Source organism: Cyclopterus lumpus, chromosome 19 (genome assembly GCF_009769545.1).
Source record: "Cyclopterus lumpus isolate fCycLum1 chromosome 19, fCycLum1.pri, whole genome shotgun sequence".
NCBI lineage: Eukaryota > Metazoa > Chordata > Actinopteri > Perciformes > Cyclopteridae > Cyclopterus > Cyclopterus lumpus.
In genome coordinates this window covers 2808317-2833307 of record NC_046984.1, presented here as the reverse complement: position 1 = coordinate 2833307, position 24991 = coordinate 2808317, and the positions used below count along the sequence as shown (strand labels likewise).

Genomic DNA, 24991 nt, shown 5'->3' with positions numbered 1-24991 from the left:
CCCTCTTTTATCCACTTCACCGGAGATGGCCCGCTCACAAAAGGCCGAGATTATGAAGCTGGGCTTTAAGAGGACACAAGTTGGAAAAAAAAGAACACAAGAGTTCTGAGAATATAATCAGTGGGGACAAAATGATGAGGCGCGAGCAGAGACCGGAACAGCATTCAGACCCATCAGACTTCCTCAGATGGGGAATAGAGTAGTGGGACAAAATAAAAACAGACTCATTGGTTTCTTGGGAAACAAAACATGTAATAATTATCCACAAGAAATCTGTAGTGTGAAGTGTAAAAAAAAAAAAAAAAAGAAGAGGGTTCTTAATCAGTTCACTACAAAAATATATTCTAGGCTGATGCTAAACACCCAGCATTCTGAGACACAGTACCAAAATATTTCCTTGTACGATCTAAATAGCAGCCAACCCCAGTTACAACAGGCCCACAGGTACAGACTGAGTCACATACATACTGTATATATTAAAAACATTTCACTACAATAGCTTACAATTACATTCCTAAATTACATTATTCATTGCTGGCATATAAAAATGGTTTACATAAAAAAAACAATTAAAACCAAACCCCATAGAAAGCTGTCCCCCCCCTCCCCCCCAAAAAACTAATAGTACAGCACTGTGAGCTCTGCAGTAGTGGAGAAGTACCTATGGCAGGTTACTACGGAGAGTGGACGGGAGGGGAGAGGGCTGCGTCAGCAGTGTACAGACGTACACCATAGTTTGTAATGCTATTACCCATTTATGACTGAAAAGTCATAAAAACGCGTTCACACCAGTTGACATGCGTTAAACAATCTTTTTTTTCTCTTCCACTTCTGGGGCATTGTCGACAGCGTTCCCCTTGATAGTTAATCTGAATACTATGGAAGCTCATTTACACCAAAAAATTAAATAAAAAACAAGGATTTTAAGGATTCACAAAATAAAACCATTCATGCAAAGTTAAAATGATGAAATAACACTTTGAGTGGAAAATTATGAATTATGATCCTAAGTCAAATTTAGTTTGTATAAGTATGAGATTTGTAATATCTTATTTTTTAGGTTGTATTATATTTTTTACTTTTGAGTCTCCAGACTTGATTTACCATCTAAATATTTTGATTTTAAAAAGTCATCCATAAATCATAATTCTAAATATCTCATTAGTTATTTTTTCTTTTCTCTTCCCAGCAGAAATGGGCTTCCACAGTATTAAAATCGGAGCTTTTTTAAAATAAAAAAAAATTAGGCACAAATCACGTAAAATTCAAGCTATGAAATATTTTCATCAACATTATTAAAATCCCTCCCCCCCCATTCACACACACACTCCTTCCAGCTCTATGTCCATGTGGGGAGATGAAGGCCAGTGAGCTTGCACAGCAGAGCGCGAGGTGATTGGAAGAGCCGCTGCCACAGGAAAAGGCTGCTGGTGATAAAGGCTTCTTTTAGAGGGGCGTGGCTCCTACGGCAGATCAGAGACGCTGGTTCGATCCTGGCGTTGGTCTCCGTGTGATGAATTATGGCACTTGTCAGGAGTGCGCTTCATGTGGCTGGAGGGGTTAGAATGGCGGTGACCGCGCTGTGATCGCTTGCGTACAGTCTTTAGGCACAGGTGGTGACTGTCCCGCCCCCTCCCCGATGTCTGCACTGTAAGTGAGCCTTTCACCGTCTCTCCACGAGGGGGTGGGGGGCCGCGTGGGAGCTGAGAGTGGGGAGGTCAGTCACTGAGGCGAGGGGGTGGGGTCAGTAGTGGTTGCGTCGGCAGAGCAGGAGGCGAGTGCTGCTCCAGGACTGCGGTGCGCTTCATACGTGTCAGTTCACTCTGAGGAGGAGACGCAACAGCTGATTCAAGATCAGTCGGAGCGCGTTTCAGTTTGCAGAAGCAAAAGGTTAGAAATGATGTCTCACCTCAACCGTCCAGAGACTCTTAAGCAACAGCGTTCTTCACATTATTCTCCAGGAGCGACCTGCAGCGAACACATAGCAGCCGTCAGCTTCAAGAACACACACACACACACACACACACACACACACACACACACACACACACACACACACACACACACACACACACACACACACACACACACACACACACACACACACACACACACACACACACACACACACACACACACACACACACACACACACACACACACACACACACACACACACACACACACACACACACACACACACACACACACACACACACACACACACACACACACACACACACACACACACACACACACACACACACACACACACACACACACACACACACACACACACACACACACACACACACACACACACACAACAGTTGCAACGCTTGCTGGTTTCTACAATGTTACCTGACCCAGCTTTATTAGCAAATTATTAGTTTGCGTGATACTTTGAAAACTGTATTGATGTTTTGTTTTTTGTGGCTAATCGGGGACAGCAAAACAAGAACAGCGGAGGAATTAAATGAAAGGGGAACGCCACCTGAATTTAAAATTCCAATAATTTACATTTAAAATCACTCCTCTTCATCAGCGATGGATACTCACGTCTGCTCTCCTTCTAGCGACTTCTGGATCTCCTGAAGCACTTCTGCAAGACAATGAAACGGGAGCGTAACTAACCGGCGTTCTTCAACGCGGAAGCAGCGGTTCAGTGACCCGACAGCTTGCCGGGGTCAAAGGGCAGTTATTCAAAGCATGCGCTGGGATGAGGTTTGGGAAACAACTGCTCCTAGGTTCACGACCCGCTGAAGTGGGCGTGTCTGACGGGAGCAGAAAGCTGGCATACCAGTTAGAGGCAGAGCACAGTAACACTAAAGCTGAACAATACATTGGTGTTATTAATGCACTGGTTAATCTAGAAATGCTTTTAGGGACAGAAAACATCCACAATGCAGATTGATGGGGCTTTTTTTTTTTACTACTTTGTATTTCTACAAAGACACCGTAAGTTACCATTACATAATGCCTCATGTGCATATTTAAAACATAACATTAAAAAAAAAACTTGCAATATAAAACTTAATCGTCTTTAGGCAAGTAGTCAACTGGGGAGGCTTCACGGGGATATCTGTTAGTTAACTCTTTTCTTCAAAATGTATGGAAGAATACAAAAACAACTTTTTTTTAAAAAGGAAGTTTTCAGTAGCTTTGTATTCCTCTATTCTGGAGGTTTACACCGAGGGCTTTGTTCATTAACTGATTTATAGAACCTTTTATTCCTAAAAAAAAAAAAGATGTATGGCTGTATAAAGATATCCAAAGCTCCTTGGACTGAAACAAGAATCTTTAGCCTGGCTTCATCCAGTGTTCCGACTTCTGTTCTGTAAATTAAAATCATATTTAACCATATACTGTCTCTCAATGGGGAAGTGTCATCCTTCAGGGTTCAAACACAGTAAACCGGATCACAGGACTACTTCATAGTTCCGTCTCTCTGTACTCACTCTCGTCATTCAGCAACGCATGCTCCATAACACGTCTAGCGGCACTTTCTGTATCACACACACACAAACACACACACACACACACACACACACACACACACACACACACACACACGCAGCAGGCAAGAGGACGCGTCAGTATTCTGCACAAGCACAACAGTTTAAGGACAGCAAACAGAACTCCACATGTGGAGTTCCCTCAGCCAGAGGCACATGCGTGTGTAAGAATGATGCTGAGCTTTGGTTTTGCATTTAGAGGTCTCGGGCAGACGCGTTACCTGCAGCCTCGCCGTCTTGTGTGGTAATTCTAGAAGGACAAAAAAGTCATGAGCTACTGGAAGAAATTGTGGGTTTTAAATCAGAGTAAAATACGGAAACACAGAAAGATTTGTACCTATGAGCAGATGAGACTCCATCGGGCTGCGGCCTACGTTGGGTGGCGGAGCCGGTACGAAAGGGAACCTCCACCAGACAGCGAGGCTCCACCAGGTACCGGGCGGACAGGGAGAACCGCTCAAACTCCGATGGAGAGATCAGGTAGAAGCCTGAGGGAGGACAAGCGGCACACAGACAAGACTTGGACCATTTTTATGTGAACCTAACACACTTTGTATTTCGTCTAACATCCACATAATACATGAAATAGTTTTACTTTAATCCCAGTTGATATTTAAAGGGAACATAACAATTTCCGGTTTAAACTTCAAACTATTTGTGTGTGTGTGTGTGTGCGTGTATCTTTACCCTGGCCATGCTTGGTGAAGACACAGGAGGCGATGCCGCTGACGTCCTCTCGCCGCACACAGGGGTAGTGCACCTGCATCTTGACCGTCGGCAGCGACACCACGTGGACGTCGCCCTGGTTGGTGAGCACCACGAGGCCGCTCTCGCCGTAGTCCTCCGACCGGCTGCTGCCGAACCAGGCCACGCCCACCCGCCGTACCCTGGAGCCGTCCACGGCCGTCAGCTTCAGCTTCATCTTGGCGCTCACCTTCGGCAGGGTGAAAACCTGAACAAGCAACACGGTGAACAGGTTTCTCCATTTAATTAGTTTGGCAGCAAGACATTGTTTTTCTTTTAATAAACTAAACTTCTTATAGATTTACGTTTGTGATGTATGCAATTTCTTTCTATTTCAGCTCTAAACAGGATCATACAAACAACCATCTCCCACGGCTGCCAGGGGGAGGTCCGTTATGAAAAAGGAATATAATAACAATTAGAATTTTAGAACATTTTGACAAACAGCAACCTGTCTCGTCTGCAAGCTGCGAGCTCTGTGGCTCAACTAATTGTTAAAAGTACATTTTTCTCTGCTAGAGTCTGAGCTGGAGGAGTTTCTGGTGAACCTAATTTTTCCGGAATCGGACCTAGAGGCTATTGAATCAACATTTTGAACATCCTGCATCCTATTGGAGGTGGGTCAACAATAACGGTTTGCTCACCTAGTGTGTGTGTGTGTGTGTGTGTGTGTGTGTGTGTGTGTGTGTGTGTGTGTGTGTGTGTGTGTGTGTGAGAGATCCTGACCTTAAACTGCTCCTCTGATATGACCACGAGGTGGTGCGAGCCCTGCATGTCGGGTGAGCGAGCCAGGTCGTGGGCCACCTCGAGCGGCTCGGGGAGAGGAGCCCCGTGCCCGTCCAGCACCACTATGCCAACAACAGGGGCCCGGTGCATGAGTTGGATCTCCTTCGCTGTAAACAAGAGGAGGAAAAAGGAACCGAGGGGGGAGAGAACGTTACAACGCGAGGACAGAGGTGAGGAAGCAGTCTACACACCCACAAAAAACTCTTTGGTTTCTCACCCGGCTGCGCGGTGACTAGTTCGTCCGTTCTGCGCTCCGCAGCAGGAAGGCGGAGCATGTATGCAAACACGCAGCCGCCATTGGTCCCTGCCCAGAGGGAGGGCGTGTTGTGTGAACCTGCAAGAGAATGAGGAGACGTGTGAGAAACCTGGAGGTACGCTGCATATACACAGAGATATGGTCAATGAATGGGCTTCGGTGTCACCATTAACTGTATACAAGAAGAGGATGTAGTCACGGTGACTTTACCCATCGTTAAAACACGTTAAAATGATCGTTAAAATGACGTTTTGAAGCCTCGAGTTTGGCAACTTTGGCATCGCCATTTTGGATTACGGTCGACGCCGTGTTGCTTTTTTCGCAAACCGATAAACAGAAGTTACCATAAATGAAGGAGTGCCGTAGAGACGTTGTATACAGCTCTGGTAGTGACCTGTCAATCAAGCCCCGCCCTAAAGCATACCCTGCTCTACAAGTACAACTGAATAAGACATTTTTAAATGGAAGAGAACATCATGCTGTATTAAAGAAGACTTGAAACTAGAGATTGAGACCATAAACTCATGTTTACAAACAAAGCCGGCGAGGTGGGACTCACTGTCTGAGAGGAAGGTGTCGGCGAAGTAGATGGTCCTCACGAGGCCGGTGAACGAGTCGTCTGAAGAGCGCGCCTCGATCTTCCTCTGGACCGGAGCCAGCTCCATCTCCGCCAGCTCAGCCTCCAGACGAGCGTTGGCGTCCTGGAGCTACTCGGAGAGAAGAGGGCGGGAAGGAAATAAAAAGATTTAAAAAGGAGGCGGTCCACTTTCGGGCTCAGTACTGCTAAATGAGCAGAGAGTATGGAGCCGACCTTGGCGGCGTTGTTGACGTGATGTTTCCTTAGCGAGACCCTGCTGCGCCGGATTCTCCTGAAGGATTGTCGGAGGGATTTCTTGATGCTCTTCACCCGGGACAGAGGACCCTCCATGGCCAGCTGGTCACTGGGGTTTAAGGTGCACCTACGATTGAAAGAATACCGAGGTCACGCATTAAGGCATTTTACTAAAATTGATATTACGAAACAAACTTACATGCTTTTTGCATGTATGCTCGAAAAGGAAATTATTTTCTTGAAACGGATAATGTACAAAGCACAACTCTTTTGCCTCCTGACTATTCAGAGGTTGTCAGTGATTAGAGAACACATGTGAATTTAGGGGAAGAGGGCAACTTTAAAGTCACTACGAGGAACTTTCATGTTTCTGTCGACTTTGGCGGACCGATGGGGTCCCACCGATGACGAGCATTATGAATAACTAGATAGAAATAGCACATTAGTAGTACATTGACTACCCACAGCTTATTTTTAAGCCTTTTTTTTCCATTTGCAAACACATAAAAGTGGCACGATTCTAATTGTGAATCAAATGCTTGGAACTGTAGTCTAACCTCGACATGAAAGGGTTGCCCATCAGAATATGCAACGCAAGAATGGCAGGTGCTTTTCTTCAGCCGACACCTTGTCAGTCAGTATTTATTAAGACATTTATCGATGTCCCTTTAATCTAGTGCCTTATTGTTACTTGTCCATTTTCATGTGCTTTCTTTTTGGAAATTTTTACAAAAAGAAATACATTAAGACCATGTGATGATGATGATGATGATGATGATGATGATGATACCCACAATAATGATGGTTTCAACATACTGGTAACTGTATGGTATGGAGCGAGGGTTCGGAAGAAGGAACGCTTTATTATATAATTTATATTATATTATTTGTAATACTTTATTAATCCTCCAAACCCCTAACGTGTGCCGTATTTTGACATTCACAAGTCATTTTGCACGTGAAAATATGGGTTTATATATTATAAAAAACTGTAACCTGGACCTAAAGACTAGGTCCACAAACCACCTAACAACAACAACAACAACCGGCAGAGACTAAACCTGGAGCTGTGCGGCTGCTAAAAACACGGCTCTCTGGCGGGTGTAAACGTCCTACGTGAGATCTTCCTCTGCACTTTCTTACTTGACGAGGACGTTGTTCCACTGTTGGTAGTCGTAGAGGCCGAAGCCGTGGCTGGTGCCAAAGGCCACCAGCTTCCACTCCGAGTGCAGCGTGAGGGCGGTGACCACGGCGGGAGGCTGGCACTGGACCAGAGTGAAAGGCTGGAAGCCCGGAGGGAACAGCACCGGCTCCTCTCGCACGTCCAGCTGAGTGTGGCCCTGATCGACAAGAGAAACACTTTCACTCCAAACCAAACACCCATACAAGGAGACATACCGGGAAAGTAATGCACTGCAACGAGCACTGTGTCGACGCCGCCTGCTCGTTACCTTCCAGCGGAAGCCCTCTTGGCCCTGCAGCAGATCCACAACTTTAGCCTCCACCGTATGCTCTGCCGCCTCGTCGTTCAGCTCCAGCATCAGGATCTGGAGAGACAAACGCGGTGGAAACGCCAGTGAGTGAGCAGGACGCAGTTTTTAAAAAAAAGTGCTTTTCATTAAACCTGAAGGCCACCGTAGTCCTCCGACACGCTTGTGAAACTGCGGCAACGTGAGCCGCAGGGTGCAAAACCGTTGCTCCTAATGAATGTGATTATGGCCTCTGAGTGAGGATTTTCCCCCACGGCGGCTCACGTTACCGCAGGAGAGAACTAGATTCCACCGAATCCTACACACTGTCCCTTTAAACCCGTTGGATCGTCCGAGCGCTTTAGCTCTTCCCGGTCGTACATGTCACAGCGGCGTCACCGTGAGACCTCAGCAACTAGCTTGGCGAGTACGATGTTTTATTAGCGGATAGAAATGATGGTTAAAACTATGAAAGACAGACTCCTTTTGTCATAAAACAGAATTATCCTTCCAACTAGGGGAGCGCTTCATGTGTATGCATCAATGTTTTCATTATTCCTCTTCCAGACACCATGCTCAGACTTTAGGAATGCAACACTTAGTAATAACAGCCGAGGTACGAAAGTCTTCTCACCTGTCCAGCCGTGCCAGCCACCGCTAGATAACCGCTGTATTTGCAGAGGTGGATCTTCTGCACGCCGAGCCGGGGGTCATCGCTGTAGGGGTCAAAACAGCCGACCTGGGGGGGAAAACAAAAGGTCACAAACGGTCGGTACACCAGCAACTTTGCGTTGTACACTTATCAAATGTAGAAGACTTACAGGAACAGTGGTCATAGTCAAAGTAGCATGGGATGGCCGTTTTAAGGCTGCTCCAATTCTATTTATGTAACGCAGCATTTTATAATTCTTTTTATAAAGTTTAACTTATTAGGCTTTAAGCCACTGAGAAACTTTTAGTAGCATTAAAGAATAAATGTTACCTGTTGCCTTTTGTCATCACTGCAATTAGTAGAAATATAGATATCCATCATCTATTTTTTAACTCCATAATCTGATACTTTCTGCCATCATGCCACAATGCCTTTATTAGCGCACAATGGACTGGAGCAGAGCCCTGAAACTGGCATCCAGCTGTGCTGAATCTGTAATAAATTTTAGGGGCCAGCAGCTTCCCTGCTTCAGTCACAATTCATTCATGACCTCAAACTGTAGTTTAGAGCTTCTTCAAGAGCAGGTGGTGCAAAGAAACTGTTTGTAGGACACACACACACACACACACACACCTTTCTGAATGGCGGCCACTCTCCTTCGGTGCCTTGGTTCATGTTGTCATTGGGGTCGGCGTCTGTGTGGAACACTCCAGATGTGCTTAACTTGTACATGGGACACAGACAGACTCCGGATGCGTCCCAGAACCGCACCGTCCCATCCTCGTGCCTACACACACACACACACTATATTGTTACGCCTGTCAGAGAGACACCCCAGTAGATATTTCCAGAGTTGAGAACTGACCCGGTGAGCAGCAGGTCTCTCTGTGGAGGGTCGGGGGCCAGGTTCTGGCCTCCCGTTATTGGCCAAGGCTGCATGGAGAGAGGGGAAATGAAAAGTTTAACAATAATACCAATTTAATGCCATCTTGTTGAACCAGAGATGAAGGAATGTGTCCATATTGGGGATGCAGCATAGCGCGAATGCTGAGCAGCTTTGGAGGAGGTTGTGTGTCTGGGGGAATGTGGCAGAGGCACCGCTACATTGTGGTGAACTTGTGTTGTACTACGTTGTGGGCGCAGGTATGTTTAAAACTCCCCGTTTTGCTGCTTTACCCCCACGCGTGGCTCTACTCGGCTCGCTCTCCCATTAGCAACAGTAACTGGTTCTTTTCCTTTGGTTCCACCTCGAGCTGGGCCGAAACTAAAAAAGGCAGTGTTGGAGTGCTCCAGATTGGTCTTTTTTTGTGCGTAGAGCTGAGCCAAACTATGCAGAGAACTTAGAGGAAATGAAGCTGGAAAATGATTGCACCCTTGTTAAACTGAAACAGTTGCTCTGGTCAAAAAGTACTGAACTTAAGTGTCAAAGTTTAACATTTTGAGGACAGACATTCCTTTTTAAAAGGCCGACATTGAGGAGATCAAAAGTAACTCTTTAACTTGTCACTGAAGAAAATATCTTGACCGCCCTAATATTTATCTTCACACGACTCAGTTTATGGGGTTCAAAACATTTGTATAAAATAAAAAATGTTCTACTTGAAGGGGTAACTTCTGCCCAGGACGTGCCTCTTTGGAGTAGTGCTTGCTCTGCAGGTCTCCGGCGGCGAGGACCCGCTCCCACAGTTTGAGGGGGATGGCGGAGACGTGGTGGGAGCAGGTGATGGCGGAGCTGTGGAGGGGAACCAGGTACGGCGTCTGAATGACCGGCCAGCCCTCCGTCTGCAGGTCAATCACCACCAGCTCCTCCTCTACCAGCACCACCAGCGCACTGGGGTCTCCTGCAGAGCGACAGAAGAGCAGTAACAGTTAGAATACAAACTGCCGTCGGCTCATGTCAATATTACTGGAGGACTGGTTTACATGTAGTGGGCCACACGAGCGCATGCTGGTGGAAATGGGGAAGCAGATTGTATTTTCTGCAACCAAGCACAGTGGACAATCAAGCTTTATTGTGCTTCTCATAAAAAAGGTCTTTGTTGGCCATGTTTTTACAGTAACCCAGAATGGTCGAGCCAATCCGTTTCCGCTTCCTGACCCACTGGATGTAACTTGCAGCCTCACCACTAGGTGGCTCCTCCTTCTACCCAGTGGACCTTTAAGCTCAGTGACCTTCCCATTGGTCGGTCAGTTGATCCTTAATCAACCACTGCTCAAAGAATAAGAGTACTTTTTTGGTCCACAGGAGATTATGCCAAGATTGACAGAAAAATTGCATTTCCAGGGAGGAGGAATCTGATTAAATGCAGAAAATTGACTCTTGAGGTTATTGTAATAAATGTTGGTGCACCGCGTGACAGTTTACCTCCAAATTGAGGAGAAAGAAGCAATACAATGGAAGAAAAAAAAAAAGAAAATCTGGATCCTCGTGCTCACCTACTAGAATTGCACAAAATCGGAATTCAAGCTTTGCTGAGCGGCTTCGTGTGTGTGTGTGTGTGTGTGTGTGTGTGTGTGTGTGTGTGTGTGTGTGTGTGTGTGTGTGTGTGTGTGTGTGTGTGTGTGTGTGTGTGTGTGTGTGTGTGTGTGTGTGTGTGTGTGTGTGTGTGTGTGTGTGTGTGTGTGTGTGTGTGTGTGTGTGTGTGTGTGTGTGTGTGTGTGTGTGTGTGTGTGTGTGTGTGTGTGTGTGTGTGTGTGTGTGTGTGTGTGTGTGTGTGTGCGTCGCTTGCCTGTGTGCTGTGGTCCACCTCTGATGGCGAAGAAGTCGATGATCCGGGAGGTGAAGTCCAGAGCCACATGTGTTTTACTGTGGATCACTGTGATGCAGTGTCTGTCCCCGTAGCTGGCCCTGGGCATACCGCCGCTGAACAGCAGGAACGGAGGCCTAGTACACACACGTATAGGTTCAAGTTCAGTTCAAGTTTGCTCAGAGATTAATGTGTAACAATAGGTTGTGTAACACATCTGGTAAACAAAGTTAAGCATTAGAACGCTGAGGACGTTAGACTTTCACTGAGGGAGGACTACATTAAGGAATAGGAATAAAGTGAACTCACCCTTTTTCTGTAGGTAGCTGAATTATTTTAGAAATGGCCTTGCAGGGGAAATGTCCTGCAGCGGAAAAGACGGATCATAATCAGCCTTCAGAGAAAAAAACTTAACATTTCATGCAGTAAGGGAAAGAAAACGCAGTGGGCTCCTCACCATAAGGAATGTCGGATTTCTCCTCCTCCTCCTCGTTCATATCCTCGCCGCCCGCCATCCATCGACAGTAACTCCCATCGCTGTGCGAACTGAGAAGGTGGCCTCCGTCTTCTGTCCACCACATGCTCTCCAGTTGCTACGGTTACGTGGGGGAAATAATTTTAAATACCACGATTAAGCTGCATGGTTATGACCACAGCTTATTCGGGACTGGCTGGTATTCTGCCCAGGTCTCATGACGGTTACCTGTGTGGCGGGGATGTGCTGGATGGCCTGTTGTTTCTCCAGATTCCATATGACCATGAGGCCTCGTCCGTAGCCAATCACGACCTGGTTCGGGTCCACCGGGTTCTCCTGCAAGGTTTCTACGTGTTCCAGATTCCGGCGGCCGATGTAGTCGTCCGGCACACTGGAGGAGACGGGACAGAGAGGATGAACAGCAGGGAGAGGAATGGGACACCAACCTCATTATTGATCCGTCGGTATGGAGAGGCAGTGCACCACATTGATGCATCTAGACACAGAAATCACTGTGCGTGCAATTTATTGAGAATATTTCATTTGTACCGACGGGAAACTGAAGCCCTTGTATCCGTCTATTCTCTCTTCATAGACACCGGACACTATTGACAAAAACGGTAATTCCATCTTGCAGAACACGGTGTACCAATGTGTTATTGTGTGACCAATGAACCCAAACTGACCCTTTAAAAACCCCAAAGTCACACAACAAACAAACTAAATGAAGGAGCGAGCAGGTCCAGTGTGCAGGCAGGTACAATGACTGTTTTTGTCAAAAGAGTCTTGTGGCTTTGAAGAGAGCATCGATAACGGCAGTTTCCCACCGCTTTAAACCGCTAAAACATTTGTACTCGTCTAAAATACATCCACAGCACTGCTTTGCTGGTACGGCGGTCAGTTTCTCCCTCTACTGCGGGAAATACACCAACTACGGAAAAGTACAGTAAGCAAACCTCTCTTCCAAAACGCCCAATCTATCCCTTTAACGTGCTTCTACGGGCAGTTGTGTCTTTTTTTAAATTAAATTTTTTACAGTTAAGATGGATTTAGGGATCACAAACGACAAGAAGTCTCACATTTTCCCCCACAAGGTTGGGTCAATAGAGGCCCGAAACCCTAAACGCTTAAGTCCAACCCTGCTAAGAGCTTACACAGTATTCCCAATAGAGAGCGTCCGCACCCCCGGTTGCGCCGGTGTTGCACTTCCCTTTGGTGATTTGAGTTATTGCTCATTTGTTTGACAGTATGTGCCACGAGTGTGGCATTTTGATTGATAGTGTGGTTCTAGGACATATTCTTAAATAATTTCACATAGCGTGATCCAAAATAAAATCACTTTCCCTGTCCCAGCAGTGCTGGTTTCCTACTTGTCGACATGCTTGGCAGATTAGACCGAGCAGAAACATCCGGCTCCATTTCATGTGAATGTAATCTGGTCTGTAGTTGGCGGGACAAAGTACTTGTTGACTATTTAAATTAACCGAGGACGGCTGTGCAGACATGTCTCCTCCCTGGCTCATTGTTAGGGTGATGGGCGACCGCGGATATAAACTGTTGCCGACCTGCTGGCCACTTGGTCGAGGCTAATGTTCCTCTCTTCCAGCTCTCTGAACCCCGGGACTTCCACGATGAAGACGTGTCCTCCTTCGGTCCCCAGCAGCAGCAGCTCCCCCGAGGAGTGAGCCAGCACTGCGGTCACTCTGGTCACACTTGGAGGGGCACTGAGGAGGAGGCGGAAGAAGAAGAGTGAGATCGCTCCGGGGAATGAGGGACAGTTTGTGTAAAGCCAGGCGATAGCTGAGCTGACGGTTATTGTCTCAAACAAAAAAACTAAAATAATAATATTTCCTCACAGCCCGAGGTTATGTTTTTGTTTGTTTTGTCAAAGGTCCAGAACCCAGAATCATCAGTCAGGTACTACCTATGGACGGGGAACATTTTGGTGGGGGCACAAACTACAGTAGGGCTGCAACTAACGATTTTAATATTTTTGCGATTAATCGGATAAAAAAATAAAAATAAAAAAAAAATAAAAAAGCATTAATTTCCAATCCTTTATTCAAAAACAGAACCGACAGTGCTTTACTCGCGTGAGTTTACTCCGGACTATTTGTGGTTTATTCGTGTCAGATAGGGGCGTGGCTTATCTCTGTGGCTTTACTCCGTGGAAACAGTTATCATTGCCTCCATCCACCACGGAAGAAATAACCACTAGTTCTGCTTTTATACTTGAAATCCCACAAACGTCGGAACATCTAAAGCCCTCGTGTCTGGGTTCATAACATCACCCGTAGGCTCTCACAGCTCGGTGGCTTTCACCGACTGCATCTGGATGACTGCCTCTTCCAGCGCTGCTAGAGCAGCAGCAGCCAGTTAGATTCACCAACGGCACGACATCAGTGATGACGGGCGGAGCGTCTCAACGCCACACGGCTTTGGGCGCGTCTGTGCATGGAATCTATTCGCAACGCTTTTGGTGTGAACGCAGCATTATGTCATACTGATTTCTCTGCCTCCGCCATGTGTTTCAGGACAACGTTACGGGTCTCTCCTCTACCTTTTTTTTGTACTCAAACATCTCCGCGACTTATTGAATGGCGTAATAATCGCGCAACACAATGAATCGATAATGAAATTAGTTGCCAACTCTTTTAATAATGGGATTTTATCCATTTTATTGATTCGTTGTTGCAGCCCTAAACTACAGCAACCACAACTGGGGCCAATACTCTTTGGTTGAAATGCAGATACAATCCAGAGGTTCCCAAAAAGGTTTTCTTGAAAACTAAAAAAGGTGTGTGTGTGCGTTACCCAGGTGGTCCAGTGAGAGTGAAGCGTCCTATCTCCAGAAGTTCAGAGAGTCCCTTGTGAGCTTTTAAAGTCCACATGTGGAGACTGTTGTCATCCAGCAGGGTCACCAGTTCAACCTAAACGTACGCAACAACAATCAATACGGTCCAAAAAGCATTTACTGTTGGCCAACAGGGAATACAGTTCCATCCAAAAAAACGTGTCCTCTCTAAAAAAAAAAACCAAGGCAGACTACTTTAAAGCTACTACGAGGAACTTTCATTCTGTCAATTTAGGCTGTCGCTGTGGACAAAAGCGTTTGTGTCTCCAAGCTCCAGACCATTTAGAAAGCCTCTACTTTTACTGCAGCGGAGTTCGACAGTCAGGCCAGAGCACTCCTGGTTCTGGTTCCCCGTGGACCCCCTTTACGACCGGCAGGCCCGGCAATACGGCGTTGCCAGCAGCGTGTTGGCGAGCCGGGGGAGGAGCCGCAGCTGAGCGTACCAATTCCTACCGGAGCTGATTCAAATGAAGCTGGATCGGTCTGCGGTGGGTGAGTCTCTGTCAGAGGCCCTGCTGGAGTCTGAGCCGAGTCTGGAGGTGAACCTGTGTGATTTCATCTAAACCCGGTGGCACCATGATGGTCTCATTTATTAATGCGTGTTATGTGGAGGCATCCATATGACATTGAGAGTGTTCCATAACCGGTTAAAAGTTCCTCATAGTACCTTTAAAAAGCAGAACTACCACTGGTTAATGTGCTTCGACCGTACCTGGTGGGGGAGGAAGTGCACTTGTGTCACGGCAGCATTCTCATCATGGAGGCCCATGAACTCGACACCAGGAGCTCCGTATCTGATCGCTGGTGAAGGACACACCGATGACTGAACTTTGATATTCAATTACAAAGAAATTGATTTGTGGACATTGTTTGGCAAACATTGTGAAATAGGTGTACAACACTATTTTTTTTTTAAAATCTGAACTTTAACGGTGCTAAATTAAAAATTCTCGGCGTCAGTGTGAAGCATCCGCCCTCTTGCAGTTTTCCATCCGGGAACAATCTGCTGCATTGTGTGAACTGGATCACCCTAATGAGAGAAGGCATCCAAACCAGAGAGAGCACAAGAGAGAGAGTGTGTGTGTGTGTGTGTGTGTGTGTGTGTCTCAACGGGGAGACTGCACCGACTGGCTCCGCGGCGCTGTCAATGAGAAGAATTGTGCGACAGGGTGACACAGGACTCCGCCGGGGCGCTGTTGATCTGCAGCGTGGGAAAAGTGAGAAGCACCTGAACCACGTCCCCATGTGAACTGCAGACGAGGACTTAGCGGCGTCACAGATGTTCATTAGCGCAGAACCTGCCTCAAGTTCAAACACGACAGATTCCTCCCCGGAAACTAGTTATTCTCTCCCTCACTCACAGATGGAAGGATACAGTTTGATGGCCCCGGAGCGGGTGCCGATGGCCAGCAGCTGCAGGGAGGGACTGTAACCCAGAGCGCTGGGCTGGTGGGGGAATCCATGCTCCACTGTCTGAAGAGGAGAGAGAGTGGACAGACAGGGCAGGGTGAAAGGGGGGGGGGGGGGGGTTACAGTGAGACCGGGCTGAGACAATGGCAGGACAGGATAGAGAGACTGCGGGGGGGAAACACCCTGCAGATAACAGCATGAAATAGAACGTTTTTTATTTATTCAAGCTTCTTTTTTTTGCTGGCATGCTAATTCCTTTGCTCGGGTTGCATAGAAAACGTGTTTTACTCTTGATTGAATCATGAGGTGGTGAGTTTGTTATTCTAAGAGAGGTTCCTGCTTTAGATCTGCATAACAGTATCGTAATATATTAAATGTATTCATCACATGTACTAAATAAACAACAGCAGGCGTCATTTAAGTCACTCTATGATCCAGTTGGAAGCAGTCCAACTCTGACTTTGCAAAGCACTCCACAATAAAAGACAGAATGAAAAGTACGGAAGTAAAAAATTCCTCCAGTGCGGATAAATAATAAAACAAGCGCACAAAATAAGCTTCATGAATAGATGTGACATCCCATAATGCTCTCAAACTGTGCGTTTGCTCAGTCTTACGTATGCGTCACCTGCATGTGACGTCTATATCACATGTTCTGCTTTTTTCAATAAGTGTATGTCCGGGAAATTATGCATTATTTATACATGGCCCTTGAATTCATGAGTCATTCGCCTTTCATCTGGTTGACGAGTGACTGTACAGAAGATAAACTAATACAAATGGTTTGCGTTTGGCATGTTTGTTACGTTGTTGTTTTTTCTTCAACATACGTTTGTCAATCATCATTCAAATGAATATCGCTCAGAAAGTAAGAAATAAGCTCATGTGCCCAAAATCTTTTCCATGTTTATTTAGCAGGTAGATGTAAACATAAAATGACAGTGAACAGGTAACATTTGGCGTTTGGACGCTGATAAAGCACCAAACTAGGGATGTTAATAATAATAATAATAATAAAAAATAAGACCGATCAATGCCGTCATAATGATTTGTTTATTTTTTAATGAGCAAAACTCGGAGAAGAGGCTTGTACACCTTAAAAAAAGAAGTAAATTAAAAAAAAAGACGGTCAGTGCACCTTCAGTGAGCCTCGACCAAAGTTGCCGCTAACTTCGGTGCTTACCCAAAATTAGCGTCCCTGCACCAAACACAGCGACACAGCTCAGGGGAAAGTGTGCCAACACTAGGAGGCAATTTTTTGGTTGTTTAGCTTAATGAAAAACATTCTTTAGTAAAAAAAAAATGTTTCATGAAAAGATAACGAGTTGGGGTGAGTCTGCTGCTGCCATGTGTCCAGTCAGTATTACGTCTCACTGGTTTGAACAGACGACGTTACGGTCGCCCCGATCCACTCCACTGGCTCCCTGCTTGTTTTAGAAATTGATTTTAAGATTTTACTGACTCACTTTGAAAGCCTGTCTGGGCCCCGAGGTATAGCTCCAAAAAGGTAGGGGGGGCCTTATGGCTGCTCCAAAATTCAAGGCTCAAAACTGAAGGCCACCGTTTTTGCCCCTCGGCCTTGGCGCAACCTGCCTGAGGAGGTGAGGCTCGCAGAGTCAGTAATCTCTTTTAAAATCACTTCTCATAACCTTTTTTTTGCAGACCAACTTATGTGATTATCGTCTTTTTACTGCTCCATTTCATCCATATCTAACTATTACATTTGTTGTTCTCATTGCATCGATTGCTTTTATCAGGGTTGAACTACCTTAGCCATCTTGCTTTTATTGGGCCTGACTGCTGCGCTTCGTCGGTTTAAACTTTACAAAGTCGGTTTTTAGAAGACGCTAAACAAACAAAGTTACTGTTACTCGCCTTGTTGAACTGGAAGAGCTCCTGTTTGAGTCGATCCCTCTGGGACTCCTGGCCGTGACGCCTGAACCTCTTCATGCTGACTCAGCACCAGCGGGGAGCCTGAGGGGCCCACTGGGACACGCTGCAGGGAGGAAAGAGGAGGTTTATTTCTGCCTGTACGTGACACAGATTAAGTGCAGTCCCATTTGGTCTTCAGAGTTAAATCTAGGTACTTAAAATGGTATGCACGCTCGGCTGTGTAAAAGGTGTCCTGACAATGTGTGAGTCACCACAACCACGAGAGCATGCAGCCACAACTGGCCACCAGAGATCATGATGCAGTCTGCTGCAGCGGATGGAGAGATGAGCTGTGGACAGACACTAAGGTGCACACTCACGAACAAACACATTACCTCTCCAGGCGGAGTAATAATTACCAAAGACCGGTCTGACGAAAATAAACTAAAAACAGTACACCACCTTCTTCAAAATGATGGCAGACCCCTCAGAGTGTCCCTCAGACAATACCAATACATTCTGTTGTGGAATTTCAAAATGACAAATTAGATTAGCATAAGATTAACTCGCTAGGATGATTGTATGCATCAAACAAGGTAATCAAACAGTTCTGCTATACATCTTATCTGATATCTTTTATAAGTAATTTGGCCCTGGAATCTATGGAGCCATGGGTGGCTGAAAAAATTAAAATGAGAAAATGGAATTCTAGAGGTGGAGTGAACACACACACACACACACACAAAGATAAAGAGCCAGAGGTCAGAACTAAGGAACTATTGTTTGGCCACCACACACACACACACACCCTAAGAACACAGTTCTTAGGAGAACTCGGCGGCTGATGAAAACACCTGCGAGCACACAAAAGGCGGACTTCATAGAGGCCCCTTCAGAAAAAGGAGGAAAGGAAAGGAGGAAGTAGGAAAACAAAGCATATATCATCCTTTTTGTAAAGCATCACATGGGAAGTCCACCAAAGCACTGACCAGAGTGTTGCACCAGAGAACATTTACCGGGGGCCAAAGACAGACAGAACGACGGCATGCCGCGGGGGGGAGGGTCAACCACAGAGCGCCGTCTTCTTCATTCTCAGACTCTCAAAACTGTTTTAAAGAATACAGCTTGGCGGAGGAGAGGGAACTCAGAACTTGCGGTCGGACATTTGATCCGCAGCGGCACAAGTCTGTGACAAAAAGGCCCCGAGCCATGAGTCAGTTTTCCATCCGAGCCCGCTCATTCGCCTCGGCCCAAACCGAGACATAGTTCTGGTGTAACCCTCATATCAGCGGTGCGGCCTTGACTCACTGCTTTGGGTTGCGTCACACGTTTCCCACTCTGGCTTCCGCAAAGGCAAAAAAGAAAAAAAGGGTGACGCTACTCTGGATACGGCGGGGCTGGTTCACTGACCCCAACTGGGATTAGAGCAGATTGACTTCCTCAACCAGAGAGAGAGTCGTCTGTTAGTGAAGTAACAGTAAGGAGCATTTGGTCTGTGTAGTCAAGTCGAATTTAAATCAAAATGTTATCCTTTTACTTTGGTAGAGTAATTTATAGTATTTCAAATAAATAAGATTGTAATGTTATGGATTAAAACAAATCTTGTCATTACTTGTCAGTATTTTTAATGAGACATTATAATCCGTTTAGAGTTTAGTGGAAACAAGACATAATCCATCTCCAATATTTATTTATGTTGTGAAAACATCTCCTTTAAACAACTGGATACATTTAAGTTTCTCACCAAAACTACATTTAGGCGATGACACATCACGATAACTACGTTATTTACCTTCTGTGATTTACCCATCACAGAACCTGCATGATGTCCCGTTGACATATTTGACTGAATATTGGCGGATAACGATCGCCAGTAAAACTATATTTCACACAGTGATGGTTAACGTTAAACTGTGCCAATAATCCGCAGTTCACATGCGTGCAAACCGTGATCACCAGGGGTCCGTTACACCACTATTTCTCAGCGATACACCCTCCGAGTGTCAAGTAGATCAAATGAAGGGTTCGTTGGGATCTGCAAAGGAGACCGACCGACCTTGCTGAACTTTCTTTAGATGAACAGAACGGGTAAATGTCTTGTCACGGAGCTAATTTATGGAATAATCAACAATGCAATCTTTTTTTGACCAAATTGGCACAGGGGGTCAAAACAAACTTTTAAAAAGGGTCATTTTAAACTGCGCAGACTGCAACAACTGAGCAGCCAATTACAACCCTCAACCCTCACAGTACGCGCCTGGAGGTTGATCAACAAATAACGTGCTTGTTGTTGCAGCGGGTTACAAGCTTGTAGTCCTTGTAGACACAGTAAGTGTGGGTGTGTGGGTGAGAGACGGTCCCAGGAGAGGCAGCGGAGCAGAAAAGAGGGAGCTCAAAGCCATAAGCTCTGCTGACAACGGCAGGGTGGGAGGTCCGCTTCACAAACACTGAGTCTAAAAGGGACTAAGAGAGGAATCTGCTGATGGAAAACCAGGAGTAGCAATGCAACGCGTACATATGCGGAGATGTAAAACAGCTCTGGGAAGAAGAAAAAAATTAAAAGCCAACCGGCACACGCTACATGTCAGTTACGAGTTAGTTCCTAGTTCCCCTGCAGTCGTCAGACGTCCTAATACCCCGGTCACTCAGATTAATTGCGGCCTTTCAAGTAACCTGACAGACATTAGAGCACAAATTGCCCGTTCATTAAAAAAGCACCCGGGTGTTATTTCTGCACCAGCTACTTATCAAAAAGGCCACGGCTGGGAACGAACGGCACAATTATGTGAACAGTGATGTTTAAGGCTGTCAGGTCAGACAGCTAGATTAACTTCCTCCTCTGCCCTCTGAGCGTCTCTTAGTCGGCTGTGGCCTATAAGAGTCCACTGAACATGCAACACACGATTGTCCTTTTAAACCACGATGCACTTGATCACAATCAGGCGGGTGAAACCCATGTGGAAGTGTCTTCAAACTGGCACTCTTTACTGACCAGCAGGGGGTTGACTCCTCCGGTTGTATAGAAGTATGATGTTCATTTAGTAAATGGTCCATTTAGAGTCAAATCGACCATAAAGTGAACAATGCTTTAGGGCGGGCTTACTGTCATTGACAGGTCGCATACCAAAGACGTATACGACGTCCAAATATGGCAACTTCCGTTCATTGGCTTCAAAACTGAACTTAACGGGTGACGTCACGATAACTACCACCACTTCTTAAATACACGCACACATCTTGAAATTAAAAAAAGATATATATTTTACACGTATCAATACTCAGAAACAAAGGCTTGCCCGATTATTGGAGGTAAACAGTCTGTTTGACACAGACGTTACTTTACATTGACAAGACTGTGGCCAAGGTTGTTATTGCGACAGGGAAGCACCCAACGGTTTTAGGTTAATCAAAAGAACAATGGCAGGTCAGAAGTGACACTCAGAAAGAGCGAGTTTCAGTTTCAGAGTACAGTGACGTGGCCTCGCTCTGCTGTCAGTTATGGATTTTCCCAGGAATTCCACTCGGCAGCAAAGGGGGGCCAATTAACTGGTTTTGAGACAGACAAATGACGGCGACCCGTCACCACGCTGTTTGATCTGCGGTGAGCTCATCTCTCAGCAGGATGAGGTGACGCACAGTATTTACCTTTGATAGCACATTAAACTGGCGTATTGACTCTTCTCACACAGGCCACATTCAGCAGCTCCGCCTGCTTTGAATGCGGCAACTCCGCCGTGCAATACACCATCCAAATTGTCCCTCGGGTAAACTGTGCTATCTTTCAGTTCAGTGATGTCATCAAATTCCCACCATATCAACCGCACCATCTAAGTTGAGAAGGGAGTCGACGGAGGAAAAAAGAAAAAGAAAGGTGCATAAACATGCCTGAACACGACAATAACAAACCCCAAGAGGAGGCGGCTCGACCAGCAGAGCTAAAGCATGGACCGCGTCTGTCAACGACATGGCTCGCACAGCCACTCGGAGGAAATGCCTGGTAATCCAAAACATTCTTCTTACGGAGCGCAATCAGCAGCTGTGCTGGAATTTGCTGCAAGAGTGTGCAACAAAACAATTAATTAAAAATAGGTGCAAAGATAAATACGCCACTTCCAAGTGTCAAAGCATAAACACTTCATTCGTATTCATGGTGTGTTAAAATGGAGCGAGAGAAGAAACCATATTCACACACCTACAGGTGGAGCAGAACCGGTTTGACAGCTGCTGGAGGGAGAACTGGCTTGCACACATGGTCTAATCACAACACACACACACACACACACACACACACACACACACACACACTATAAGAGTGAAAGTACACGGTTCTGACGTCTCGAGTGAGCGAGAATTGGAAGTTGCTTTGGCCGTGCAGCAGAGAGGAATGCGGCGAGTCCGGTGAACATTACAAGAAAGGCTTCCCTCCACACTGTCCCTAACAAAGCAGGCACAAGATCTTGTCAGTTTCGGGCGTGGCTGGTAGGATATCATATCTCCCACCAACTCACCGACCCCTTTCCTGTAATCAGAACCAGGAGGACACAGGAGGGGGGACAACGTTTACACACTCAGATTGTCACTGTCAGTGGGATAACGGCAATTCACTCATGGCAGGGATTTAGCATACAGAGGATTTTTTTTTAAAAAAAGGTACCCACCCACCTGCCGAGTTCCCATGCCTGCCTTCACCAAGACTACATTTCCACGTAGGCAAATATATAACTTCCAGCTTTAATGCATCCCGGTAAATTGCAAGAGGAATAATGGGAATGACAACACAAGACACGGCACACATGGCAGGTCTAAAAACAGTGGGATAAGGACCGACGATGAGGGGGCGTGTCAGAGCACTGGTGTTACGGATCGGTAGTGTCCCGGTTTACTGGTGACTGAACGTGTCTGTGTCGTCTTGGATACAATTAAACCACAAGGTAATATTTAGCAGTGAGAGTATCAAACCTGTTTACAAAAAACAAAAACTTGTCATAATCTATTTTACACAATACAAAGAAATTTGTCAAAAAAAAATCCTCACATTTAAGAAGCTGTCAAATATTTGCCCACTTATTACTGCAGCTTATAGAAATTTGCTGGAAAGTCGAATCCCAATGAGACATTACCCTCAAATGATTCAGTCCTACCTCTGCGTATTTATATTTAACATAATTGTCCTGGCACATTGGCCCTTACGAGATGGAGCGAGGGCAACATTCTGCAGCATTTCTACTTCCTGCCCAATCCCATTAGCAAGCGACAGAAAAAAAATAAGAAACAGGCTTGTTTTGCTGCCAGATAATCTGTTGCACATTGGGAGAGGTGCAAACGGGGAACTGGGTTAACAGCGCCAAACACAGCGTGACTGTCTCGAGCCAAAGCTCTCCGTCTGAAGTTCACAAGCCTCAGTGACGGTACATCTCACCGGTGTGAGGTTAGACACATTTACTTTCACCTTCAAATGGTTTCATGCATGTATATTGGCATCATTTGAGCAACAAAACAATTACTCTTGCTTTTGCTCAAGCCTACTCTAAAACACACCGATTTGGGAGCGGCCTTTTTATTTGGCCTCCATAGTGGCTGCAGGTGGACTTTAGCGTGCAGGTGTAACAGCCACTGAGAACAAAGGCTTTTTGTTTGGGCTAGTTTTGTGCCGATGCAGGTGGAGTTGCAAGGACACAACCTTTGTCCTTCGAGTGGTATTCTGTCCTGATTGTGGGGACTCTGTGTGCAACTTCGGCCCGTCAAAGTGAACTGTACTACATACTAGGGTTTAAAGAGACAGCAGGACTGTAGGTGTCATGTGCGGTTGGACCCAGGAGGACACAAACGCATCACCGCTTCGTAACAACAAATGAGCCGATTGAGAGTTCGCTTCTGCCGAGCTCGTGTTTTGATTCTACACGTCGGTTTTACTGCGAATTGCCCCGAAACTCGGCAAACCGGTGAAACGCCTCTTGATCCCACACACACCCCCCCTCCCCAAACAATTACTCATGATAGAAACCAGACCGTTGACTCAAAGGGCGCTTACTGACATACCTGCCGGGGAGACACGCCTTGCGCGAGGTTATACGTTTCCGTATACCTCCATCTCCCCAAAACTACCACTCACTCACCTGGTTGGACAGCGAGGTCAGCGGGGAAACAACGCGGTTTCTCAGGTACAACTGGCAACGTGGGTAAAAGCTACTCCTCTAGTTCTTGATCATAGTCAGGAACGTCCCCGGAGACGCATCCTTTTTGCCAAATCAACGACTTCCAAGTTGCAGCCGTTGTGCCCAGGTGTGCGCTAACGCCTACTTTAGCTCGTAGTTTCCCCCTTGACGCGTGGTTTGCAGGAAGTTTAGCGAACAACAATCTATGGCAATGGTTGGCAAGCCATGAAAAACCAAAAAAACGCATCCGTACCAATAGTCATACAAGGAAATGCTGATTTAATGTAGGTGTCGTTATAGAAAGCCTCTTTTCCATAGAACATCTGCCACCCCGCCCCAAAAAAGTAATTTACACAATTTGGTACATTCGGCATGGCCGAAATACATCAAGCAAACCACTGAAGCACAACACAGGCTGTAACAACTTATAGTTTGACTACACGTAACGTGTTCCCGGTGGAATACGGGCGTGTGAGAGATGGTAAACGTCAGGCAACGTCAACTTTAACTAATACCTGAAAGTTCAACGCGTAATATGAGCATGCATGTAGCGAGCAACGTAGCACTCTACGGCTGCGAAATGTGCAAATTAGCCGGTGCACATAATCTGAATTTACTCGCGTTCAGCCTTTTTGATTCAGGGGTGGAATAATAGTTGTTAGCCAGCTAGCCAGTCAGTCGGCAATGGGGGAGACTGATGTCTGGCTAACCTAGCAACTTATAGTTAGCTCAAGTTGGAGCCGTTCAGGCGCCGGACAGAAACCCCGGTGGATGTGCTGAATACACGGTAACGTCAGTTCAATTGTTAGTTAGCCCCAGTGGCTCTCAAGCAAACACCTGTTGGCACGAGCTAACCAACCCACCTGGTTCCAAACAGCCGTTGCTCAGATGGTGTGTACGGTTCTCAGCCACTGGATAAGAGTCCACCCCGGCCAGTGTCGGGTGATTTAGTTGGCTAAAGCTCTATCCCTCAAAAAGTCGGTGGGGAGGAAAAAATGTGACCCGACTGTAAGCGAGCAACGTGACTCCCAGAATCCAAGCGACAGTGTATTTCGCTGAAGGATATCACAACTGAGCTCCGGTTCGAAACTCAGACGGGGACTGGAGCTGGGACTGGAGCTCCTTCTTTTTCCACTGCCGCGGTGGTAACCTCGGTGTTTCCTGCTAGGCTAAACTTCACTGTTTTGCTAACTCCTCCCTTGTGATGCATTCAAGTGCACCTGG

At 46.2% G+C, this 24991-nt stretch overlaps 1 protein-coding gene across 4 annotated transcripts; it reads right to left on the bottom strand.

The window, feature by feature from the left end:
* Positions 1-237: 237 nt before the first annotated feature.
* llgl2 (LLGL scribble cell polarity complex component 2) lies at positions 238-24972 on the bottom strand. Of its 4 annotated transcripts, none has more exons than XM_034558613.1 (27): positions 24631-24972; positions 17616-17736; positions 15706-15803; positions 15043-15124; positions 14291-14406; positions 13042-13200; positions 11705-11867; positions 11459-11594; positions 11311-11365; positions 10984-11138; positions 9854-10095; positions 9120-9187; positions 8888-9041; positions 8237-8341; positions 7585-7680; positions 7277-7473; positions 6113-6260; positions 5861-6008; positions 5263-5379; positions 4986-5152; positions 4203-4467; positions 3853-4003; positions 3737-3765; positions 3459-3506; positions 2560-2602; positions 1910-1968; positions 238-1823 (listed from the first exon to the last, which is right to left on the bottom strand). In XM_034558613.1, the coding sequence occupies exons 2-26, from the start codon at positions 17688-17690 to the stop codon at positions 1929-1931; spliced, it is 3057 nt and encodes a 1018-aa protein (XP_034414504.1). In that variant the 5' UTR covers positions 17691-17736; positions 24631-24972; the 3' UTR covers positions 238-1823; positions 1910-1928. The 4 variants fall into 4 exon arrangements, with proteins under 4 accessions (XP_034414504.1, XP_034414507.1, XP_034414506.1 ...); XM_034558616.1 differs by having other exon boundaries at positions 9884-10095; XM_034558615.1 differs by lacking the exon at positions 24631-24972 and adding an exon at positions 23729-23816.
* Between the last annotated feature and the right edge of the window lie 19 nt (positions 24973-24991).